This window comes from Acomys minous (assembly GCF_964271855.1).
Source record: "Acomys minous genome assembly, chromosome: 9".
In the NCBI taxonomy this organism is placed as follows: Eukaryota; Metazoa; Chordata; class Mammalia; order Rodentia; family Muridae; genus Acomys; species Acomys minous.
This window is the reverse complement of record NC_140490.1, coordinates 30,653,106-30,673,971: the sequence shown is the minus strand read 5'-3', so window position 1 is coordinate 30,673,971 and position 20,866 is coordinate 30,653,106. Positions and strand designations below refer to the sequence as shown.

At 42.7% G+C, this 20,866-nt stretch overlaps 1 protein-coding gene across 11 annotated transcripts in view; it reads right to left on the bottom strand.

Annotated features, from left to right (window-relative positions):
• Positions 1 to 20,866, bottom strand: part of CADPS (calcium dependent secretion activator) — a 438,873-nt gene that overhangs the window by 133,337 nt on the left and 284,670 nt on the right. For 10 of the 11 annotated variants that reach the window (XM_084795416.1, XM_084795414.1, XM_084795422.1 and 7 more), the window contains exons 10-11: positions 19,947 to 20,055; positions 13,312 to 13,524 (exon numbers count right to left, since the gene is read on the bottom strand). In XM_084795416.1, coding sequence (XP_084651542.1) covers positions 13,312 to 13,524; positions 19,947 to 20,055 — 322 coding nt within the window. Of the gene's footprint in view, positions 1 to 13,299; positions 13,525 to 19,946; positions 20,056 to 20,866 lie in introns of all 11 variants that reach the window. The other variant, XM_084795415.1, reaches the window with a different exon arrangement.

The window sequence follows — 20,866 nt, the reverse complement described above, 5'->3', positions numbered from 1 at the left end:
ATTTTACTGCATTTAGGCAAAAATATATTGGCATCAACGTGTTTATCAAATGATCACAATTCCAGTGCTTCGTGTTGCTCTTTACAACTGCGCATAAGACCGTAACTTCGCCTGCATCTCACCAAACACTGAAAGCAGATCGGATCTTTGCTGATAGAGGTCTAGCTAGGTTTGCACATTTGCAATAGATTCTGCCATTCCAGCGGTTGTGTCTAGAGCAATTTCTCTGTGCTTATTGGAATTATCTGGGGGAAAGGCTTATGCTGGTTTTCAGCACAGTGACAATATTTGTGTCGTACCCTTCCAAATTCTCATTGCCAATTTGGTGTCAGAAAAGGTCTGATTCCCAACCCTCCAAAATTAAGGTGTTTTTGTTTTAAAGATTTTCACTGAAACTAGGAGAAGAAGTTAAATAGTAATTTAGCGTTGGCTAGGCAAGGACATTGCCGTGTGGGGCATATACTCCATTAGCAAAGCTTGTGAAAGAGACAAACAGAAACTATCCTGTGAGGCTGCAGCTTATTGTGAGTTAACAGTCTCCGTGTATTCACACTTTTCCTTACAGGGCGAAGGCTGTAGGCAAAACCTCCTAAGGGCTAACTAATTAATCTCAACATGTGTAACTGAAATAGACTATCCTTAGCTGGCAAAATAACTCAGAGAATTCAACTCAAATGCCACCAAGAAAATCCTAAAAAGGTAGGAGTGAAGATCAGCTCATTCTGCCTCAGCATTCACGCTCCTGATAGCCAGACTAGGAAAAGACGGAATCTCAGAGCAAATCCAGCAAGGTTTTCTTCATCTCTTCACATGCAACATTTGACTGGGATACAGGGGCCTGCCAGGAACCAGCTAAACAATCAGAGCAACGGGAAACTTGATTTCTGACTTGTCAGGGTGGTTGAATAATATTTTCCCATGTCACCTCTGCCCCAGGAGGATTTTTCCTTTTCCCTTCCTTGCTTAGTGTATGGCTGTGAGCTTGTTTTGTGATAGCTGTGTCAATTTAACGCCCTGAGTTCTTAGTGATTTCATCTATGAATCGAACACAAATGCAGGGCTTGTCAGCTTCTGCCCTTCCTAGTGTGGGAATTTTAAAATCTTTGACACTTTGCATAGGAGTAACGAGTGGTCAGTGTTTGAAGAAGATGTGTTGTTTATGCCCAAGACACACAAAAAAGCAAAGTCTCCAGAAGGCAAGTTGTAGAACAGTATCTTAATAAACAAATTGCTCCATTAAAATGATAAAGCAAAAGATTTTTGGAAGAGATATTACACATGCAGAAATTATGTTAGAGGGCCGACAAGAGCACTCCTGGCTGTGTCTCGGATGGGTCTCGGATCCATCCTTGGGGAAGTGCTTTGAAATTGAGCTTGCTGCATGAGCCGTGAGCTTTCCTTTGCTTTTTGGTTGTTAAGCTTCCTTTGCCTCAGGATTGTTGGAAGCACGAAGCTTGCCGGGGTGGGGGTGGGAGGTGGGGTGAGGGTGGAACTGGCTGTTTCTGGGTGTGGATGTGCTACCTGTGGCCCCAAAACAAGTAAGTATCTTCCACTTGTTTCTACTCAGGGTCCCCGCAGCAGAAAGACCTTTGGAACAATTAGGCAGCCTTTCTCTCCCTCCTCTCATGGACACTGCCCCCACCCTCTGCCTGTGAGTCCCAGGGGTCCACTTCATTTGGGAAGAAGCAAGTGTGCGGTGCGCTTGAATTGCACATCCTGTTACATCCTCATGAAGAGCCACATCCACCCCCTGCCTCCAGTTTTAACAGATAGATAAGGCAGCCTGGCTAGCATCAGATTCTTGCTCTTGGGTTTCTAGGCAGAGGCTGTAAGCTGACAAACCAGCCAGAGCCTTACTTTGCCAGCTTGGCTCTATTGCTTTTCAATTATGATGGTACAACCCGGGTCATTCAGCGTGGAGACAAGGGGCCTCTTTTATATAACTGTTCAAAATGTGGCATGGATTTCAAGTGTCGTACTTTTTTTTTTTAGTTGTTTGAGCCTCTTGAATACTTTGTTGTTGACCTGTTTTCTTTTCTGGCCACCCAGGAAATGGTCTGAAGAGACAATTTGGCCCTCTTAGGGAGGCCTGGACACAGGCAGCCTCTTTGACTGTAACCTATCACAGGGCTTCTATGAATCTCGCTTGCTGTGCCGATCGCTGGCTGAAAGTACATCTAGAAAATAGCTTCCTTTTCTACTGACAGTCTGAAGCAAGCTTATAGAAAAATATGAGTGAAATTGGTGCTTTCCTTTTTTCAACAGTAACCATAAAAATAAAACTCTTTTTTCCTTTCTTTCTTGTCTTTTCTTTCGTCTACAAGGAGATTGTTCCAGGATTGGCATTTATGTGGCTTGGAATTTTGTTTGACCATGTGTGTGTGTGTGTGTGTGTGTGTGTGTGTGTGTGTGTGTGTGTGTTTGCATATGTGTACATGTGGAGGTCAGAGGTTAGCATTGCTTATCTTCCTTAGTTGCTCTCAACCTTAATTTGTTTTGACCTTACTAGCCGTTAAAAATGTTAGAGCTTCTCGAACACTTTGCTGTTGACCAACTGTTTTGCTTTTCTGGCCATCTAGGAAATGGTCTGAGGAGACAATTTGAACCTCTATGGAGACCTGTACAAAGATAGCCAGACGCAGACAAGGACTCGCACTAAATTTGGGGCTCATTGAGTCACCAAGCCTGGCTGGCCAGCATGCCTCGGGGACCCTCCTGTGGCTGCCTTCCCAACACTGCCTGTGGCGGGCTTTTATGTGTGTGCTAGGGATCCACACTCAGGTCCTTATGCCTGCATGGCCAGTACTGTACCGACTAAGCTACCTTCCCAGCATCTGCCCTCCATTTTTAAATGGTTGTCGTGTGTAGGTGGGATGTTTATCTCTGAACCTCAGTCTCCACATGTGACAGATGAGCTGACATTTCCACTTCCTTTCTGCCATCTTGGACTGCAGTTTAGCCATCTTTAGAGTCCTTGCATACCTATACGTGAGGGATGCGGCATAATGGAGAATGGCTCCAGCAAGTGAGACAGCATTGGCATCCACTCAGAATCAGGCTCATTATCTTAATTATTCATATTCTTATAACTCAGGAATGCTTCTATGGGTGGTGGACTCTCAGGACTACTTACTATGTATGGAAAGAAAAAACAATGAGCTGGGAATGCTAACGCCAAGTGTCACTTAAAACATCTGAGTTTTAAGGAGGAATTCTAGGATTTTTTTGGTTCTCTGTTACAATCCCAGTATCCAGCAAAGAATCCAGGCAACAGGTAGTGCTTGGTGCATGTTTATCAAAATACTGAATTTATCTCATCAAAGTAAATAAACCCATGTGCTTGGTGTTTTCTATTATTATTATTATTATTATTATTATTATTATTATTATTATTATTATTATTAATTGAGACAAGGTTTTTCTCTATGTAGCCTTGGCTGTCCCGGTCTTGTTTTGTAGACCAGGCTGGCCTCAAACTCACAGTGATCCACCTGCCTCGGCCTCCCTAAGTGCTGGGATTTAAAGTGTGCACCACCACACCTAGCTGTTTTCTACTTATTTTAAAATTTATTCATTTATTTATTCATTTATTTATTGTGTTGTGTGTGTGTTTCCACACGAGCACTTGTGCACATGTGTACATGCTACACCCCACCCTCATAGCATGCATATTAAATTTAGAAGCCAACTTTTGGGAACCGGGTCTTTCCTTCTACTGTGTGGGCTCTAAGGGTCAAACCCAGGCCATGAGGCTCAGAGCAAGCGCTTTTATGCACAGAGCCATCTCCCGGGCCCAGTGACCTCTAGTTCTTGATCTTATGGAGCACTCTTAGACTATGCTTACAGTTTATCTGTCATCTAGAAGAGCAGAGGGTTCAGAGGGAATTGGCATGGGATTCATAATAACTTCATTTAAGGTTGGAATACCAGCCAGGCATAGTGGCACACTCCTGTAATCCCAGCACTCAAAGAGGTAGAGGCAGGTGGAGCTCTATGAGTTTGAGGCCAGCTTGGTTTACAAAGCAAGTCCAGGGCAACTAGGGCTAGTCAGAGAAACTCTGTTTTGAAAAGCCAAAAAAAAAAAAAAAAAGAGAAAGAAAAGAAAAAATACCAATTGTATGTATGTAGTGTATGCATGTGTTTAAAGTTCTGTGGACTCTTTGTCCTCACTTGTGAATTAAAGAAAGCATTTACAGACCATGGCACTGAGCTGTTGACTGGATCTAATACCTGTCCAGAAGGCATTTGCCATATAGGAAGTTCTCAGTAGCTGTTATCTGGGAGTAACCAGGCTGACTTCATACATCTGCAAAGCCATTAGTGTGCCAAAGGTGCCTTTGCATTTTCAGCCAATGCTCCACACCTTCTTGATTGTTTATACTATTTTAGGAAATGACTAGCACACCCCTATCTTTACGATTCTGCCCTGTCCCTACATAACTAATTCCTATATTCTGCCTAGATTTCCTAGGCTACGCTCTGATGTCTTTGGTGTCAGGACACACACAGCAGCATCTCTGAGGAGGTAATCTGCCCTTTGAGAGCATCCTTGATCTGTCCTTTCCTTTCTAGCCCCTGCAGGAACCATATCCTTAGCAGGTGCCTATTAACTGAATGCATGACTCTGTCACCTCCATCCCAGGCAGGTCCCCACTAGTTTTATTAAGGAGACACACACATGGGGATTCAGATGGCATCTCACAAATCCAAAAGTGGGAACATGTGCTCCCAGGGGAAAAATCTTATAGAAGGAAACAGAATTCTAGGTGCAGGTGTCTTTGGATCCCATTCAGCTTGTCTGCCTGTGTCTCCATACATGTCTAGGACCATATGCATTACATATGTTGTCGATTTTAAAATAAAACACTGCAGTGGTCCAGCTGTTCTGAATTCTGTTTCAAAGAACTTGTGGGAGCTTCCCAAGCGACATCATGTAATCATTCCTGCACTGCCCCAGTCTGTTCTCCTACAACGCTGAGCGCGGAAAACAAATGCTCTTTGCAACTCCACTTCCCTTTGTGCAAACACTGAAAACTGGTGGATTAAAGAAAAAAAGAAAATGCCAATGTTGACATCACCAGGGGAAAACAGGCCAGAGAAAAAGTTCTAGAGAGTCACTTCCTGAACTCTGGACACTGGGGGGGTCACTCCCCCTGCCAGTGTTTGGCATGTGTCAGAGAATGAAAATGAAGTCGAATGTTAGGTTGAGCAAAGTATCATCAGGAGGTCGATGTAGCTTTGTAAAATTCCGGTGCTCTTTGGAACGGTGTGATTATTAATTTTAAAGAAACCTATGATATAGTAGATTACTATATTCAGTACAATTCATATATATAGATCAATACTATGTTCAGTACTATAGTATATTATGGTATTGGTAGTAACTTCAACCTTTCCTAGACTTGGCTTCAGGAAGTTATCCCCTAGTCCTTATTGGTCTGTGTGTGCTGAAAGCGGGTCCCATGGTTTTGTAGGCTACATGGCTGGGGCGTAACCCTTTCAAAGGATGCTGCCTGTCCAACCTGTGAGGCTTACTTGTGTAAGGGTTCTTAAAGTCCTTTTGTGGTATGGGACAGGAGGTCAGCTTCAAGGCAGACTTAAGTGAGTGGAATTAACATAGGTACTTGTACATCACTGAGAATCTTAAATACTCTCACTATAATTGGTGTTGATTGTACAGGCCTATAGTACGCAGGTGTGCTTACAGGTGACTTGTCATCAAAACTGCACCCGAAGTTGGCCTAGAAACAACTGTGGCTTGACATTTAGGGAATGTTTTAAAGACACTGCTTCCGACAGTGCTGTCATTTTATGGGCTTCATACCCTCATTTAATCTCCTTTATTGAAATTCATGTGGAGAGTCCCCAAGAGACTACCTGACATTTATGTTACTCAGTTGGTTATGATTTCTGGGCTCAGTTCAAGGTTGATATTCTCTTTCCTTTTCCCCCATATGACTAGGAAAATATGTAATAGGTTTCATAATATTTTATATTAGTAGAAAGCATATTTATGTGATCTTACTTCAGAAGCCTGTATTTTAGGTGCATTTCCAGTGTACGCCAAATACATACACTTTGATTGAGTGGATATATAGTTTACATTTTTTAAAATTTCTCCCCCACTAGTATCACACCAGCCTAGGGATCAAAAACAAAAGGCAAATAAATAATCTTTATTTTGTAATGTTATACTTTAGAAATTTTCATATGCAAATAAGAATTCTGATGCTCAACATAATTATGATACCTTATTAATAAATTGTCGAAAAGGGCTCTTTTATCTCAGGAAGCCATCCTATTATGCACTAGGTAACTGTTTTATTTCTGAAATTTAGAGCACACATGGGCTCTTGTTGCTCCTGATAGGTGCTAGAGGCAAGAGAATAGCTAATGTAACTTGAAAGTCATCTGTGAAATCAAACTGTAAATTAAAAGGTGACTTTGTATCCTTCTTATATGGAAAATGTGTGCATGTCATATCTGCTTGACAGTGCAAGAGTGAATGTACGGTCTGGACAGTAACGAACAATGACAGTGGTCAGCCTCATCAGAAGGCATGAGATAAAGAAATGACAATGATTGATGGCAGCTGGCTGTTCACAGATTTTTCTAGAAGAGTTTTTCTTAGTATGGTCACAGAACTAGGGAATGTTGTGCCCTGCCTGAACTGTGCACAGCAAGAAACTGGCCCTCCCATGCCTGCTGCCCTGAGGCACATCGTGGACCACTTGCCTGGGAAACAACTTCGTTTCTTCTTGGTGTGTCTGACTAGTGCAATCTAACGTGAATGGCTGGGAGAAGTTGGTGTCTCTGGAGGTCAAGGGTCATGCGGCATTTTAAAACTGCCAGGGCAAAGCACCCAAAGGGGTAAACATGAACATGTATTCCAGTGCCGAGTACCTCTAATTCTTTGAAAGACAGTTGCTTTGAGTAAAAATATTATCATAACGGAGATTATTTTGTCAATAATCTGAAGCCAAAATAAATGTGTTTTGTAATTTTCCTTGTCGCAATTACTACATTTTCAATGAATTGTCCTATTGTGATTATTATATTCTCAATTAATTAGTTTTACATTCCTTACTATCTAAGTAGAGATACATTTTTATAGTTGATTAATAATATATCTTACTGACATGATAAGATTCAAGTAATTAGGGAAGAATCTGCTAAATGTTAGTCAACAGAAATAAGTCTTCATTTAATATACTTTCTTTAGGTTGGATTATGGTATTTGGAAATATTTGGACCTCACTTGCTGTAGAGTCCTTTTAAAACTCTTAACAGTAAGAAGAGTGATTTGTTGTGTGGTGTGGGGTCATGCAAGTGAAGTGTCTATTGAATTAACTCTTTGATACTGTATTCCTGCAATGTAGCAACTGCAAGTTGACAATAGAAGATGTTGCAAAACAAAAAACTTCATAAAATAAAGCTATAAAAAATAAGGCAAATAACTATTTGGAAAGTCTGCTAGGACAGTAATGCATTGTGCAAATACATGTAAAATCACTCAGAACAGAATTCATTCAGTCATCTAGCCATCCATCCTCTACTTCTGGAAACAGAAGAGCTAAGTCCTACATCCCCACTAACGTCCCACCATAGAGTGAGTGTTTAAGAGGCCTCATCAGACATTCCAAAGAAGGGAAAGTCAAGTTCAGAATCTTCAGGGAGTGGTGGAAAAGATCTGTCTGCTAGCCAGGGGTACATTTATGCAAAATAAAAGAGAAAGAAGGGGAGAAAAAGCAAATTAAAAAACCAACCAAACGAAAAGAACCAGAAGAAAAGACTACCATTAAATGATCAGGAGGAATGGTGTGACCTATGGTCTTCTACATTAGCATTCAGAGAACTCAAATACATATTTGCCTGCTCTCTTGACCAAATTGCCTAGCTCCCTCTAATGTTAAGTTTTCTTGCAACACACTTTATTTGACAACTTGACCCTATCTGAATAAAGGAATTGTAAACTCTCTTTTGTTAAAAGTAAAATAAAGATTTTTCTAAAGTTTTAAAGTATCATTTTTCTTTTTTAGAGGTTTACACTTAGAAAAAAATTAATAGAAATACAAACGAAGTTGAAGAAGTTATTGTTGTCATTGTTCTTGGGGGGAGGAGTAGAATGACAGAGTTCAAAATCCTCCTGGGCACTGTGAGATTCTGGACCCAAAACCTTTGTGAGGAAGTGTATGGACTCATTCATGTCTTTAATTTGCCATCGTTGTGTATGGACCATGCATTAACAGCTGTTTCCAAAATCAATCCTCAAAGGCTTTTATTTGAGGATATACTAGGAAGCCAAGTTGAATGAGCTCTCTAATGGTCAAATAATTTGTTAATTGTAGTTTGCAATGTCAGGTATTGCTTAGTTAAGATCAATGGGTTTCCTACCTAGTTTTTATATCTGCTACTGGATCCATGGTTACATCATTGGTAGCTGACCATTCTAATCTTTGGATTGGGGAAGGAGAACCAACAACAACAACAACACATCATTGTGTCCAAGTGTAAAATGATCTGTTTTCAGGCATTGAGCAGTCAGGTAAACTGTGGATGACATGAAACAGTGGCATTGTTGGCCATTTCATTGTGATATTAATTAATATTCTTGGAATTAAAAACATCAGAAGTTCCTGGTTGGCTTTACTCAAAAGTTTATTTGATGCCAATATGAAAGCCAAGGAGAGGAGGCAATTATGCACACGTGGCATGCATCCTAGCTTCAGTATGGGAGCTTACATTTCAAACCTAAGGTCAGGAGAAGAACATGAGAATTGTACTACAAAGTCTAGACATGAGGGAGATTGAAGAGGAGAGAGGAAGCACATTGCAGGTGTCAGATAATCGAGTGAGATTATCTGATCTGTGCTAGCTATGGGGGAGCACTTACCCTTCAGTCCAGCTAGAAGTTAGCAGGGTAAGAAGGAACAAACCAGAATAACATAAAGACTAGCAACAAGGCTCAGGAAAGCAGACAGGAGTTCTAACCTAGCAGCTACAGTTCTTGGGTTTGAGCAAAGATTGAACAAGAAAACTTAAAATGAAATAAAACAAAACAACAACAACAAAAAATCAACCTCCCCCAAAACCAAGAGTAATGAAAACTCCCCTAACTGTTGATGGTGATCTCAGTGCTGATAAAAATAGAGCAGTTCCCAGCCACATCTGCCTCTGGGGTACATGATGTGGTCAACAGTTATTAGTTGAGAAATAGACATTAAAACAATAAATGCAAGCACTATATCCAGCAGGCATTGACCAAATGGCAAAGCTTAACATACCTTCTTTTCCCGTCCCACCCCACATGAGAATGGTATGGTTTCTTTGTATCATTTCTTTAATATACCCACTGACAAGGATAAGATGTCTTTGTGAGTAGCCACTTGGCACAGTGATACACATCTCCAGATTTGGGCATATCCAAAGTGTGCATTATTGGTCTTAGATATTGGAGAATTATAAGTATTTGTTTAAAAAAATAACTTGTGGAGCTAGGTACCAACTCATGAAAAATAACTACAAATGGAAAACTAAATCAACAACATACATACAAAATAAAAACCACAGAAGAACAAAAGGTTTGAAAGGCTGATGGAGCCCTCCCCAGATCTTGGCAGTCACAAACAAATGAATAGCAGGATCTATTTTCCCCAGTTTTTTCCAATTCCATATAAATACTCCACTCCACTCTTTCTTAGACGTGTCTTTTCGCTTTTGAAAATGCAACTGCTCCCAAGAAGTCAGTTAAACTGAATTTGGAAACACCCCCAAACACATATCCCCTCAACTCTCCCAAACTGCAAATTTGTCCCATTCCCAAGATTCCTCAGAACAGACAGCGACAGGACAAGATTGGAGTGTTTCTTATTTCTTTTTTCTATGTGGCTTCCTTTTTCTACGTAGCTTCTGTTGGCTGTGTAAATACGAATGCAGCAATTACCAAGTGAAGTCATTGAAAAGTCATTAAGACCATCCGCTGGCAAGAGCGGGAAGTGCTTTGACCAAATACTCCGAACCAAGATTTAATTAAGCGTGTGCAGAGTCAAGGATGCAGCGATGGCCCTGACCTTTTGGAACGTAAGGGAACCTTTTTAAAATGCAATACTTGATTTTCTTTTTTCTTTCCCCCTTTTAAATCTTTTCTCCCTTTCCTTTTTTTTTTCTCCTAGCTAGAAAATCTGTGTTTGTGTTCATTTTTGTGATGATACTTCAATACAACAAATCAACTCAACGTAAGTGAATGACCAAGGTGTGGTATTTAGAACGATGTTAGAATTGATACTTCCTTTCTCCTGCTTTGTGGCCTTCAGTGACCAACACAGCTCAGTTTCCCAGTACTGAGGAGTTTCTCGGGCACAGGACTTAGGTGCGCCAAGGAGGAGAGCCTCAAGCAAATGAAGGCGGGTTTCTCATGCACAAAGCTTGACCCGCTGGACAGTGATGGGTTGAGGCAGTACAGGCAGCCATGTCCGTGCTGTAGCAAGTTCCACTGAGACCCTTGAGCCCTGCTCAAAGCCACACTTTTATGTGTGTTCTTCCCAGGCCTGCTTGCTTTGTGACACCATGGAATGCATTGTTTCTAATCTTTCCTATGGGTTCCTGTATCTGTAACTGGAAACTGTTCAGGGTCTGAAGGAGCCGGTTACATCTTCGCTGGCTTCTTCCTCTGCTGGTTTTGGCGTTTGGAGAACCGAAGGCACCCTGGTGGGACTGTGCTTGCAATAGGGAGAATCTGAAGGAGTGTGGAGCCTCTGCCTCAGAGACAGTAAAGCAACAGCAGGGTTGGGCTTAGTACAGGGACACCACACACCTCTGGGAAGACTGAGCACTGCGCAATTAAAACGAGTGCTATTTTTGTCTGTGAGGAAGGAGCCTCCTCCTGTATTGCATGGTAGTAATGGCTGGACGTGGCAGCCTTTTTCTTCTAGAGCCAGGTAGCTATGAAGGCACATCACACTCTCTGAAGGTCCTTCACGCCCAGGCAGAATTTAAGAGGTCACCACAGAAGAAGGTGAATCAAGCCCAGGTTCTGATAAATTGTATAGACACATACAACCTCGTATGTCTTGGCTACCTTGTATAATCTACACTATAGAATCTACAAGGATGCTCTTATCCTCCAGGATTTTGCTGGATCTAAGAAGTTTCCAATAGGGTTGCAAACGTGTACTGCGTCACTGACCATTCAGTTGAATTCTATCTGCTGTTTTCTAAGGACCTGCACGTCAGTGTCAGAATGCAATGAGTCCTATCTCCATGGAGAACTCTACCTTTGACCCTCATGTGTTTCCATGAAGGGCTGTCCTTTTTCAACAGCTTTTGTCATGGGTCTTTTAGCTTCCTCCATGGGGGGTGTTGCTAGGGGTTGAGGACAAAGCCTGGCACGTGCTCCCGAGCATATGTTCTATCACCGAGTGATACTCCCACTCCTTCTCCATTCAATTTTACCCCTGGATGTCTTTTCTCTCCCCTGTGCTAGTGAAGAAATGTAAGGCCAATCACAAGCCAAGCAGCCATTTGGTACTGTAGGTGGATGGCAGAATAGAGACACGGGATGCAAAGTGAAATGACCTCAGGAGAATCGGAGATCATTTGGAAAGAAGACACTTTTCCAAATATCACTTGAAATAGATCTTTCATGAAGTTGATTTGAATGGTGATTATAGTTAAACAATTTTGGTCATACAAAGCTTATTCAGGAGGGTATGGTAGGTAATGTTATTTCCAGATATGTTAACAAGAGACTGTCAGACAGTGAGAAGGGAGGACCTGTCACACAGATGCCCCCTACTTCAAAATTAAATAAATACTGGGTATACCTATGTCAGTTAAGATGTTAGAACAGGCAACTTAGGTGTGGTTACTTCAGGGCTGTCCTCTCTAGTCTGGTTCAAACCTCATGTGTCCCTTATTCTTTCGTGCTTTTCTGTGTGGAAAGCTACTCTCTGTGGTAATTTGTCAGGTTCCACACACACACACACAAAAATGCATCTTCCTTTAAGACACTGTTGGTGCAGGACTGGGGGCCCCTAGTGAATAGAGTTAACCTTCCTAGCCATAGTAGCGGGACTCATTAAAAAATTATTTTCCCTCTACAGTTTCTGTAGTTGTAAAGTCGTTGCATACATGCTTAGGTTTGGCTCAAGAGCAACATTGGAGACACTGTGCAAGCATCCCAGGAAAGCTTTGGGGCTTACTGCACTTGCCTTCCCTTCTGCTATTGTATCCATGCCTGCTAGATCTGGGAGCCATCTCTCTAGCATTTGGACTTGAACTCTGAGAAGCCTTCCTTGACTGACAATTTGCCTGATGCCCTCTTGATCTAGGCACTCACCACTGTGTGATATTTGTCAGTTTGTAAAATGGTTGCTTTGGGGGGTGGTGGTGAGGCTGACTTGGGGGTAATCCCCTGGGATGCAGATCCTGCAAGAGCAAGAGCATCACGTGACAGCCTCATTAGCATGTCTTCTTGCTTGACAAGTGCTCAGTGCTGAAAGAGGGAACCTCATACTAAAATAAGAACCCACCAGGACAGTTCCTGGCATGGACACACACGTTAGCTATCCCTAGATAAAGCTGAAGCTTTCTGTGCAGAATAAACAGGGCATAGGCAGATCTCTTACTTTGTTTTTCTTCTTAATATAAATGTCTTTAAGAAGTCTCTAGCTTTGACTTTCATCTCAAGCTGGGTTTTAGAAGTACTGGGAGATAAGTGTCCATACTATCCGGCAAAAGGTAGTAAGACAAACAGTATAGAGACACAGAGGCAAGGGGGAATCTGCAGATGAACTGGGGCTGGTTTTGGGTCTATGATATTTCTGCTCAGAATGTGATTTTAGGTATCGTGGTTTTTTTTTTCTTTTTTTTCCACTGCATGTGATAATGTCATCATTTATTTTTAAATGGTTCTACATTGCAGATTTAAGTTTATTTCAAATCATCCCTATTTTTAAATTCCTTTTAATAGGAGGAGATGAAGCAACGATATACACAGTCTACCATATTTGAAGGACTCAAACAAATACGCACTTGGCTGTGAATTCTAAGCTCTCGGCAAAACCAAAAGATAGGCATAGACAAAAAGTACACATTCCTTTGTTTAGTCCTTGGTAGAGAACATCAAGTATTGCACTTTAAAATTACTTACATCTAAGATTTTGCCTCAAGTTTTGCCCTGCATAACTGCATGCCCCTGGCAAATGCGATTTTGGAACCCCACATATAAAAGCAACTAGTTTTTCTCATTCAACTTTAAGATTTTCTTTACGAAACTTTTTTTTTTTTTTAAGAAATGACATGTCTACTTACAAAACTGTGAGATGGGGGCATCCAGCTGGGGCACGTTCCCGCCCTTGGCGTTGAGCTTCTGCACCTGGGTAGGGGGCACAGGTTTGTGCGACTGCCCAGTAGCCCGGTACATAGCTTGGACCCACAAGATCCGATCCTGCTCATCATCACTTGCAAATATCACTGTGTCTCCTTCTTTCACAGCATTGAAGAAGGCTCGGCCACCCTCCAAACCTGCAAGGAAGTGAAGAGCAACATCTAAGCTGAGTGGAGAAAACACCAGAAGCGAGCAGTCCCTCGAAAGCAATTCCTACAGCTTTCCCTTGGGCCAGAATGGGAAGGAGCAACTTATCTTCTAGATGGGGCGTCTGTAAACTACTTCCCCACGGTGTGGGACTAGGGTGTTAAAGAAACAGTTTTAAGGCTGGCTCCTGTCTCTTTCTTTGTCTTCCTGGTGACAATACATCAAACAGCCTGATTAAACACCTGCTTACAAACACGAGGAGTTCTTCTTTCATATTGGAAACTAAGTCATCATTATCACCACGGCCATCATCATCACCGCCACCATCGCCGTCGCTACCGCCATCAAAGCAACCATTTCTCTTGGCCCCTTCTCTCTTCAGCGACTCTTCGGCTGTTCTTCTCTTTACTGTGAAAGGAAGCGCTCTATTGAGGCTGCTCAACCATTACTGCGCATGCGGCGCACGTAGGCCTCTTGCTGAACTGCAGCTTCTGATTCCATGGGTCTCCAGTGAAGGCTGCGGCCCTGAGCTTCCAACAAGCTCTCTGTTGGTGCTATGCGGCTGGGGATCATCTCTGAGCAGCAAGGGGCTCTCTCCATTTGGTCTTTATGCCTCTTTAATCAGGCTACCACTTGCCTAAAAACTGTTGTCTAGGCCACCAGTGGTCTTAACTTCGCTGCATCCAATGCTCAACTTGAAATCCTAATTCCACTCACTGGGTCACATGATCAGCAGCAGCTGACACTCTCTTCTTGTTGAAACTACTCTTTACTTGGCTTTCAAGAAATCTGATGCTCCAACTTACCTCCCAGCATGGGGCGGGGGCTGTTGTGTTTTGTTTGCTCCTCCTCTTCCTCCTCCTGACCTTTTAAATGTGGGCGTTTCCTGGTGTTCCATTCTTTCCTTCCTTCCTTTTGTTTTTGTTTTTGTTTTTGTTTTTTACAGTCCCTTGTGATGTCATCCTGCCTTCAGGTGTCAGAATGTGTTGAGAGGGACTTTACAGTTCCCCAGCACTTACCTTCTTTAGTGGTGGTTTCTCTGGACTTGTGTCCAATGCTGGACTCCTGGCCTTTGTCTCAAACCTCTTTCCACCTTAGGAGAGCTGAGCCCACCCAGCTGGAAAGTGCAGTGCATTCTATAATCTTTGGCCTAGTTTTGACTCTTTCATTAATTTCTCCCACGGGTATTGATGCCTTGGGTTACCAGAAGAGAGACAGCTCCTGAATCTGGCTGTAAGTACCTTGAACAGTCTCCTGTCTCAGCTGGGCACTGTCAGTCACACACTCTAGCCTCAATTGTCAGTATAGAATCCAGTCAGTGTTTAATATAATAGGTCATGCTATTACTTTCCACAATTCAACAGAGGCCCCATTCTTTACTGAAATAAAACTCTAGGTTCTGTCAAGGTTTGCTGTCCACATCAATTGACTCTCTGAGCCCTGCAATCCCTCCTCTCTTCCTTTCATGTGTGTAATTCATATCCACGTGATTTACATCCTTCTTCCACATCTTTATGTGGAGGTTCCATTCTTATGAGCTCTTCTTTGGTCTTACTCTCTGACAATCCATCTCTCTTGACTTTCTTTATTATTCTTTAAAAAAAAAATACTTATTTTGTGTGTGTGTGTGTGTGTGTGTGTGTGTGTGTGACTGCATATACATAGAGACCAGAAGAAAATGTCAGATCCCCTGGATCTGGAGGTACAGGTGGTAAGCTGCCCAATGTTGGTGCTAGGAACCAAACTCTGATCCTCTGCAAGGCCAGGAAGGGCTCTAAGCCATCTCTCTTGCCCTCTGTCACCCTAACTTCTTGTAAGCTCCATAACTTACTTTGCATCATAATAACCAAGATTATATGTGACTTAATGTCTTCCATTTCTTTGGTATCTAGCATAATGCATAGCACAAAGTAAGTGCTCAGAAAATATTTGTTGAATAAATGGTGTCTTTTTTTTCCTGAAGATAGTTCACAAGGTCAGCATTTACAGCAAGGTAGGTAGAAGCATTTCTTTGGGCTTAGGCCAAAGTTAGCTCATCAACATAGTTCAGAAGCCCATGTTTTCAGGGTGTTGCTGTTCTCTACCCAGATATAAAGCTTATACCCTTATCAGATATGTACCACCTCCCTATTAGCTGACAGCTAAGAGTGCATTAGTGATGGGTTAGCATCTCCAGGTTGCCAGCAAGACCAGTCAGGAGTGCTTATGCAGCAGGGCTAGCATCTTGCTCATTGTGTTAATACAGGCATCTCTTTTAGAAGCGGCTACACATTGTGGTTTTTTTGTTTTTGTTTTTTAATGTTTAATGGCCACAGGGGCTAGGGGCAATAAATAGCTACTTCTTTTTTTATTTTTAAGTTATTTACTTATGCACATATGTTAGTGTGTATGGACATGTGCATACATGTTCAGGTGCCTGTGGAGACCGGAAGAGAACATCAAATTCCCCGCAGTTACATTTGGTTGTCAGCCACCCACGTGCATGCCGGAACACAAACTTGGGTCCTTCTGCAAGAGCAGCAGGCACCTTCACTACTGAGCCATTTCTCCAGCCCCAGCTACTTCTTCACAAAGAGAATCCAACGAGTCAACATCAAAGCAGCGCTAAGAAGAGCTTTCTGATGCCTTTGATTCTATGCAGAGGCTTACTCAGTTCCTCACAACTGGCATACAACGTAAGCTCTAGAAAGGACAGTGAACACTTAACAAACTAGAAACCTGGGCAATATGGTAAGAAAGAAATTTTCCAAAAAAAAAAAAAAAAAAATAGAGGAAGAGCTCTGAGGAATGCATCTGTCCAAGAAATGAGCATCAAGGAGCCACAAGGAGGACTGAGTCAACAGATCGTTTGTGCCTACTCTCGTGGTAACTTTGGAGATACCCCACCTTGCTACCATCAGTAGACACCAGTTGTGTCTCACTTGAGAGACACTGCCCACTGCCTCAGACCTCTCCTCCCCTCGTGTCTATTGATGGACATGGGGGAGGATAGACTTTCTGAGGCAATGGTCAGAAAGACATTGGGGTATATATTTAGGAAACAAGACACCTTCCCTATTGTAGACACTTGAAGCAGAGAGAAATAAAAAAAGCACTGTTCCCTAATCTTTATTTAATTCATCCAAAAGCCCTATGTAATGTAATGTAAAGTAAATAATAATATTCCCATTTTACAGGTGAGGAAACTGAGTCTCAGAGAAGAGTACAAATACTCACTGGGTTGAAAGCTGGTCTGTAAGTACAGAAGCGGTCTTCCTACCTGCCTTCTGTCTGGCATCAGAGGAGATGAATTTAGCCATGGAAATATTCTCAATGCCTATCATTATATTTGGAGACTTAACTGCTTAATTGAGAAACTGTTGCCTACTCTCCAAACTACCAAAGAACAGTAAAACGGCATATTTTCATTCTGAGCTTAAAAGAAACATTTCACAAACAAAACCCACGGCTGTCCATTATCTCTGTGGGTCAGCATGCTAAGGCTGTCCATCAGCCCTGTGGGTCAGCATGCTAAGGCTGTCCATCAGCCCTGTGGGTCAGCATGCTAAAGCCCCTAAAAAGGGAGTTTATTGAGCACAAATGTCTATGTCTCAATGACTGTGCATCCCATGCAAGGAGCTCCAGTTACACCTTTCCTTATGGTAAATAAGGACAGGCTATCATGGTGCCCAGCCCACCGACAGCTTTATAAAGTGAAGAGGAGTGAGAAGACACACCCTATTTTTTCTTTTATTGACTAATAGTCTCACTTTCCAAAAGTATCCCCTGATCTCTGAAGATACTGGCTACATTGTAAATTTGTTCATACCTCCAGAGATAAAGTTGGACAAGTGCTATGTGGTATACGGGAAGCCCCTCCAACACGTAGGACGTATAAAGATGCTGCCATACCTCTTTCTGGTTCCTCAGTAAGGACCAGGGATTCTTAACAATCACTTTCTGGGACAGAGTTAAAAGGTGATGGGGCATTAACTCAGTGGCGGAGTGCTGGCCCAGCAAGTGTAAGACCCTGGTGCCCATCCCTAAGATCACCAGAAAACTAACAAACAAAAGATTCTGACCTAGGCATGCCACAGGACAATAGAAATAATACATTTCCATTTCAACTAAACATTACTTGGGAACGAATAGGACTCAGCACAGGAAAAGGCGGAGAGAACCAAACTGCTTGTTACTCTCAATTAACTTTGTATTTACACTTTTCATGAAGAAATTACATCTCATGGGACCAATGTGGAAACAATAAAAGCAGCTTTAAGAATATACATGGAACACAAACTCAGTGGTTAAAAGCTCTTGATGCTCTTGTAGAAGACCCAAATTCAGTTCTGAGCACCTACACAGCAGCTCACAACCTTGTCTAACCCCAGTTCCAGGGGATCTGACACCCTCTTCTGGCCTCTGTGGGCACTGCATTTATGTGGTACACTGGCATACATGCAGGCAACACACACACACACACACACACACACACACACACACACACACACACAATAGAAATTTAAAAACAGGAGACTATTCAGATGCCATTCCTGTGTGTGGAATAGAAGCCCTCACCCACACCTTCGTGCCATGGAAGCTCTGATTTAATCTCTAAATTCCATGGGTCGCTTTGCTGTAGTTGTTCACATGACAAGTGCAGGGAGTGACTAGTCACAGGTCCTGGCTCCACTATGAGAGAGCCTGAGATCTCTCCAGGCTGCTTCTTAATTTGAAAAACAGAATGGTGCTTCCAATTTCACTCACTCGTGGGACCATGAGGAGGACCTATAGTGACCAGGCAGAAGAGCGTCAAGCCAGGGACTGGCTTGACAGGAGGCTCTGGCATAAGATGGCATTGGTTTTCCCTGTCATTCTGGCCTTCTGACCTCTGTCTCTAAGACATACATCTTAAGCACAACTGAATTTACTTAAAAAAAAAAGAAAAGAAAAGAAAAGAAACCGGGAGAGAAGAAAAGAAATGAGAGAAATACAAAACCATAACCCAGTGTCCCCAATGGCTGGCTTATTAAATGCAGAACTCTGTCATTGTGAGGTGTTGCTCAGAATTGTTCATTTCAAACTCCTGTTCATTAGGAAAGCTTCTGGGCAGAAATTTGAATTCCAATTTTTACAGAATCAGCACTCTACAGTGGGTACTCTGGTGAGATGTAGTAACAAACGGAAACAGGAAAAGGTTAGACTTGTTTCGATTCCTCGGGGCCAGGATTTTGAGGGCACTGATGTCCCTAGGTGGACAGAGACTAGGTCTTCTCTGTCATACCTTTGCGGGTTAATACCCCATAATATTTCATCTTCCCTCAAACTCTGTTTTTTCCCTCCTGTGTATTTTGTTGCACGTGGAAGAGCAATATGGGAGTTGAAAAAAAAAAAAAAAGGTTTTGGGCCAAATGATGCAGTGTGGTTGGAAAAGCCTTGTGCAGATTTGGCATAAAAATGAACTTCTCCGGGAGAGGGCTGTTGGTGCTTGTTGTTCATTAATATGCTGAAATGATTTCGCACCCCCCCCCACCCATTCTGAAGGTTCTTTGAGACTGATTTCTATTCAGTTTTCTGGGGAAAAAATAAGATGAGTATGGGGAGAGGTGTGAGGGGGCAGGATGTGGAATGTATGTGATGCAGAACTTAGAAGAAATACCACCACTTGCAAGGCTCTCTTCGCTACTTAAGCCCAGGCGCTGCGATGCCTCGACTCAGAGAGAGGCATCTTCTAAAGAATAATAGTGGGTTGGGCGGGTTACTTCCGCATGTTCCACCAGTTAATCCCGTATGTTGTCAGACTCTCACCAGGGGACATGCATGCACAGAGGCATCTCTTGGACACCAAGACACAAGGACACATACTGGGGCCGAGCGACTCTACTGGTAAAGTGCTTGCCGTGCAAGAGTGATGACCTGATTTTCAGCACCCATGTAAGAGTTGGGCTTGTACCTGTGGGCCTAGTGTCAGAGGGGACAGATACTTTGGTATTGATGGCCAGGCTTCCAGCAAGCAAGTCACTAAGCTCCTGGCTCAGTGAGAGACCCTGTCTCAGATAATAAGAACAATTGAATACACCTGATTCCAACATGTCTCCACATGCACACACATGGTCACTCATATGTACGCATGAGTACACACACACACACACACACACACACCCCATAATCCCACACAAATGCAGTCTCTGGTACCCAAGTACATATTCTTTTTCATGGATATTTTTAGCAGCACACAGTAGAATACATCATTGATATGATCCCGAGTGTATAAACACCAAAGCATTTGTTTCCTTTTTGGCTTCCAACCAAGCGACTCTGATGCAACAGCTTACTGCCTAGCATGGACCAGGTGTCTTACCAACATCAGCTTGTCATTGACTTGAACAAGATGATCGCTCTTTGGGGGTATGGCCAAGGAAGGGCTGAGTACCTGGTTGAGGATCAGTGTAGTCCACGGTGTAGCCGTCCAGCTGTAGGAGTTCCTGAGGCTCCGCTTTCTTTTCTCGATAGCTGCACATGGCAAAAGTGTACTGGCTGACCTGCAGGAAGGAACATCAGACTGTGAGATGGTCCCACTGGAGCTCATCCCCTCCAAGTCCGTCCACATCTAACTAAAGCCTTTCTCCTCTGTTGTGTCATGCATACTGATGTAGCATCCAACAGTGGCCCACAAGGGGAGAGTGTGTACAGAATGCACTTAAGAGCCTGTCCCTGGTACTTAGTAGGTGCTTAGGAAATGTCAACTGTTACCATTACTGTTGTTTGGTTTTTATTCTTGTCTTGAGTGTATTTACTTATGGGGGTGCAGGTGTATGTGTGTGCATGTGGTGGTGGTGGTGGGTGTGGCACATTTACATGAATGTGAACCTGTATTTGGAGGTTAGAGGTCTGTCTCAGTGTTTGTCATCAACCTGTAAGTCACAGGTTAGGCTAGGCTGAGTGGCCGGCAAGCCCCTTTTAACCTAATGTTTGGGTTGTCTCTCCAGCCTCCCTATGCCACTCACTTTGGTCTTGAACTTGTGATTCTCCTTCCTGACCTTCTAAGTTATGAGTCATAATGTGCACTACTGCATCCTACATTGCTATTCTTACAACGATTGGGTTACAAAGGTCACATTGCCATTTTTTTTTAAATGACACAAAGCTGACTGAATGGAAGCACCTCTATGGGTAGTGCCTGATGGAACCACGGCCTGGCTGGCTGGTGGCTGGGGCTACGGTGACTGTAGACAGGATGTAACCTTTTTGGCCAGAAGTTAGAGAATAGAAATCCATCTCTTTACAGCTGTTTAAAAGGCTGAGAAGATGACTTGGTGGTTAAAGCTCTTGTCATGCAAGCATGAAGACTGG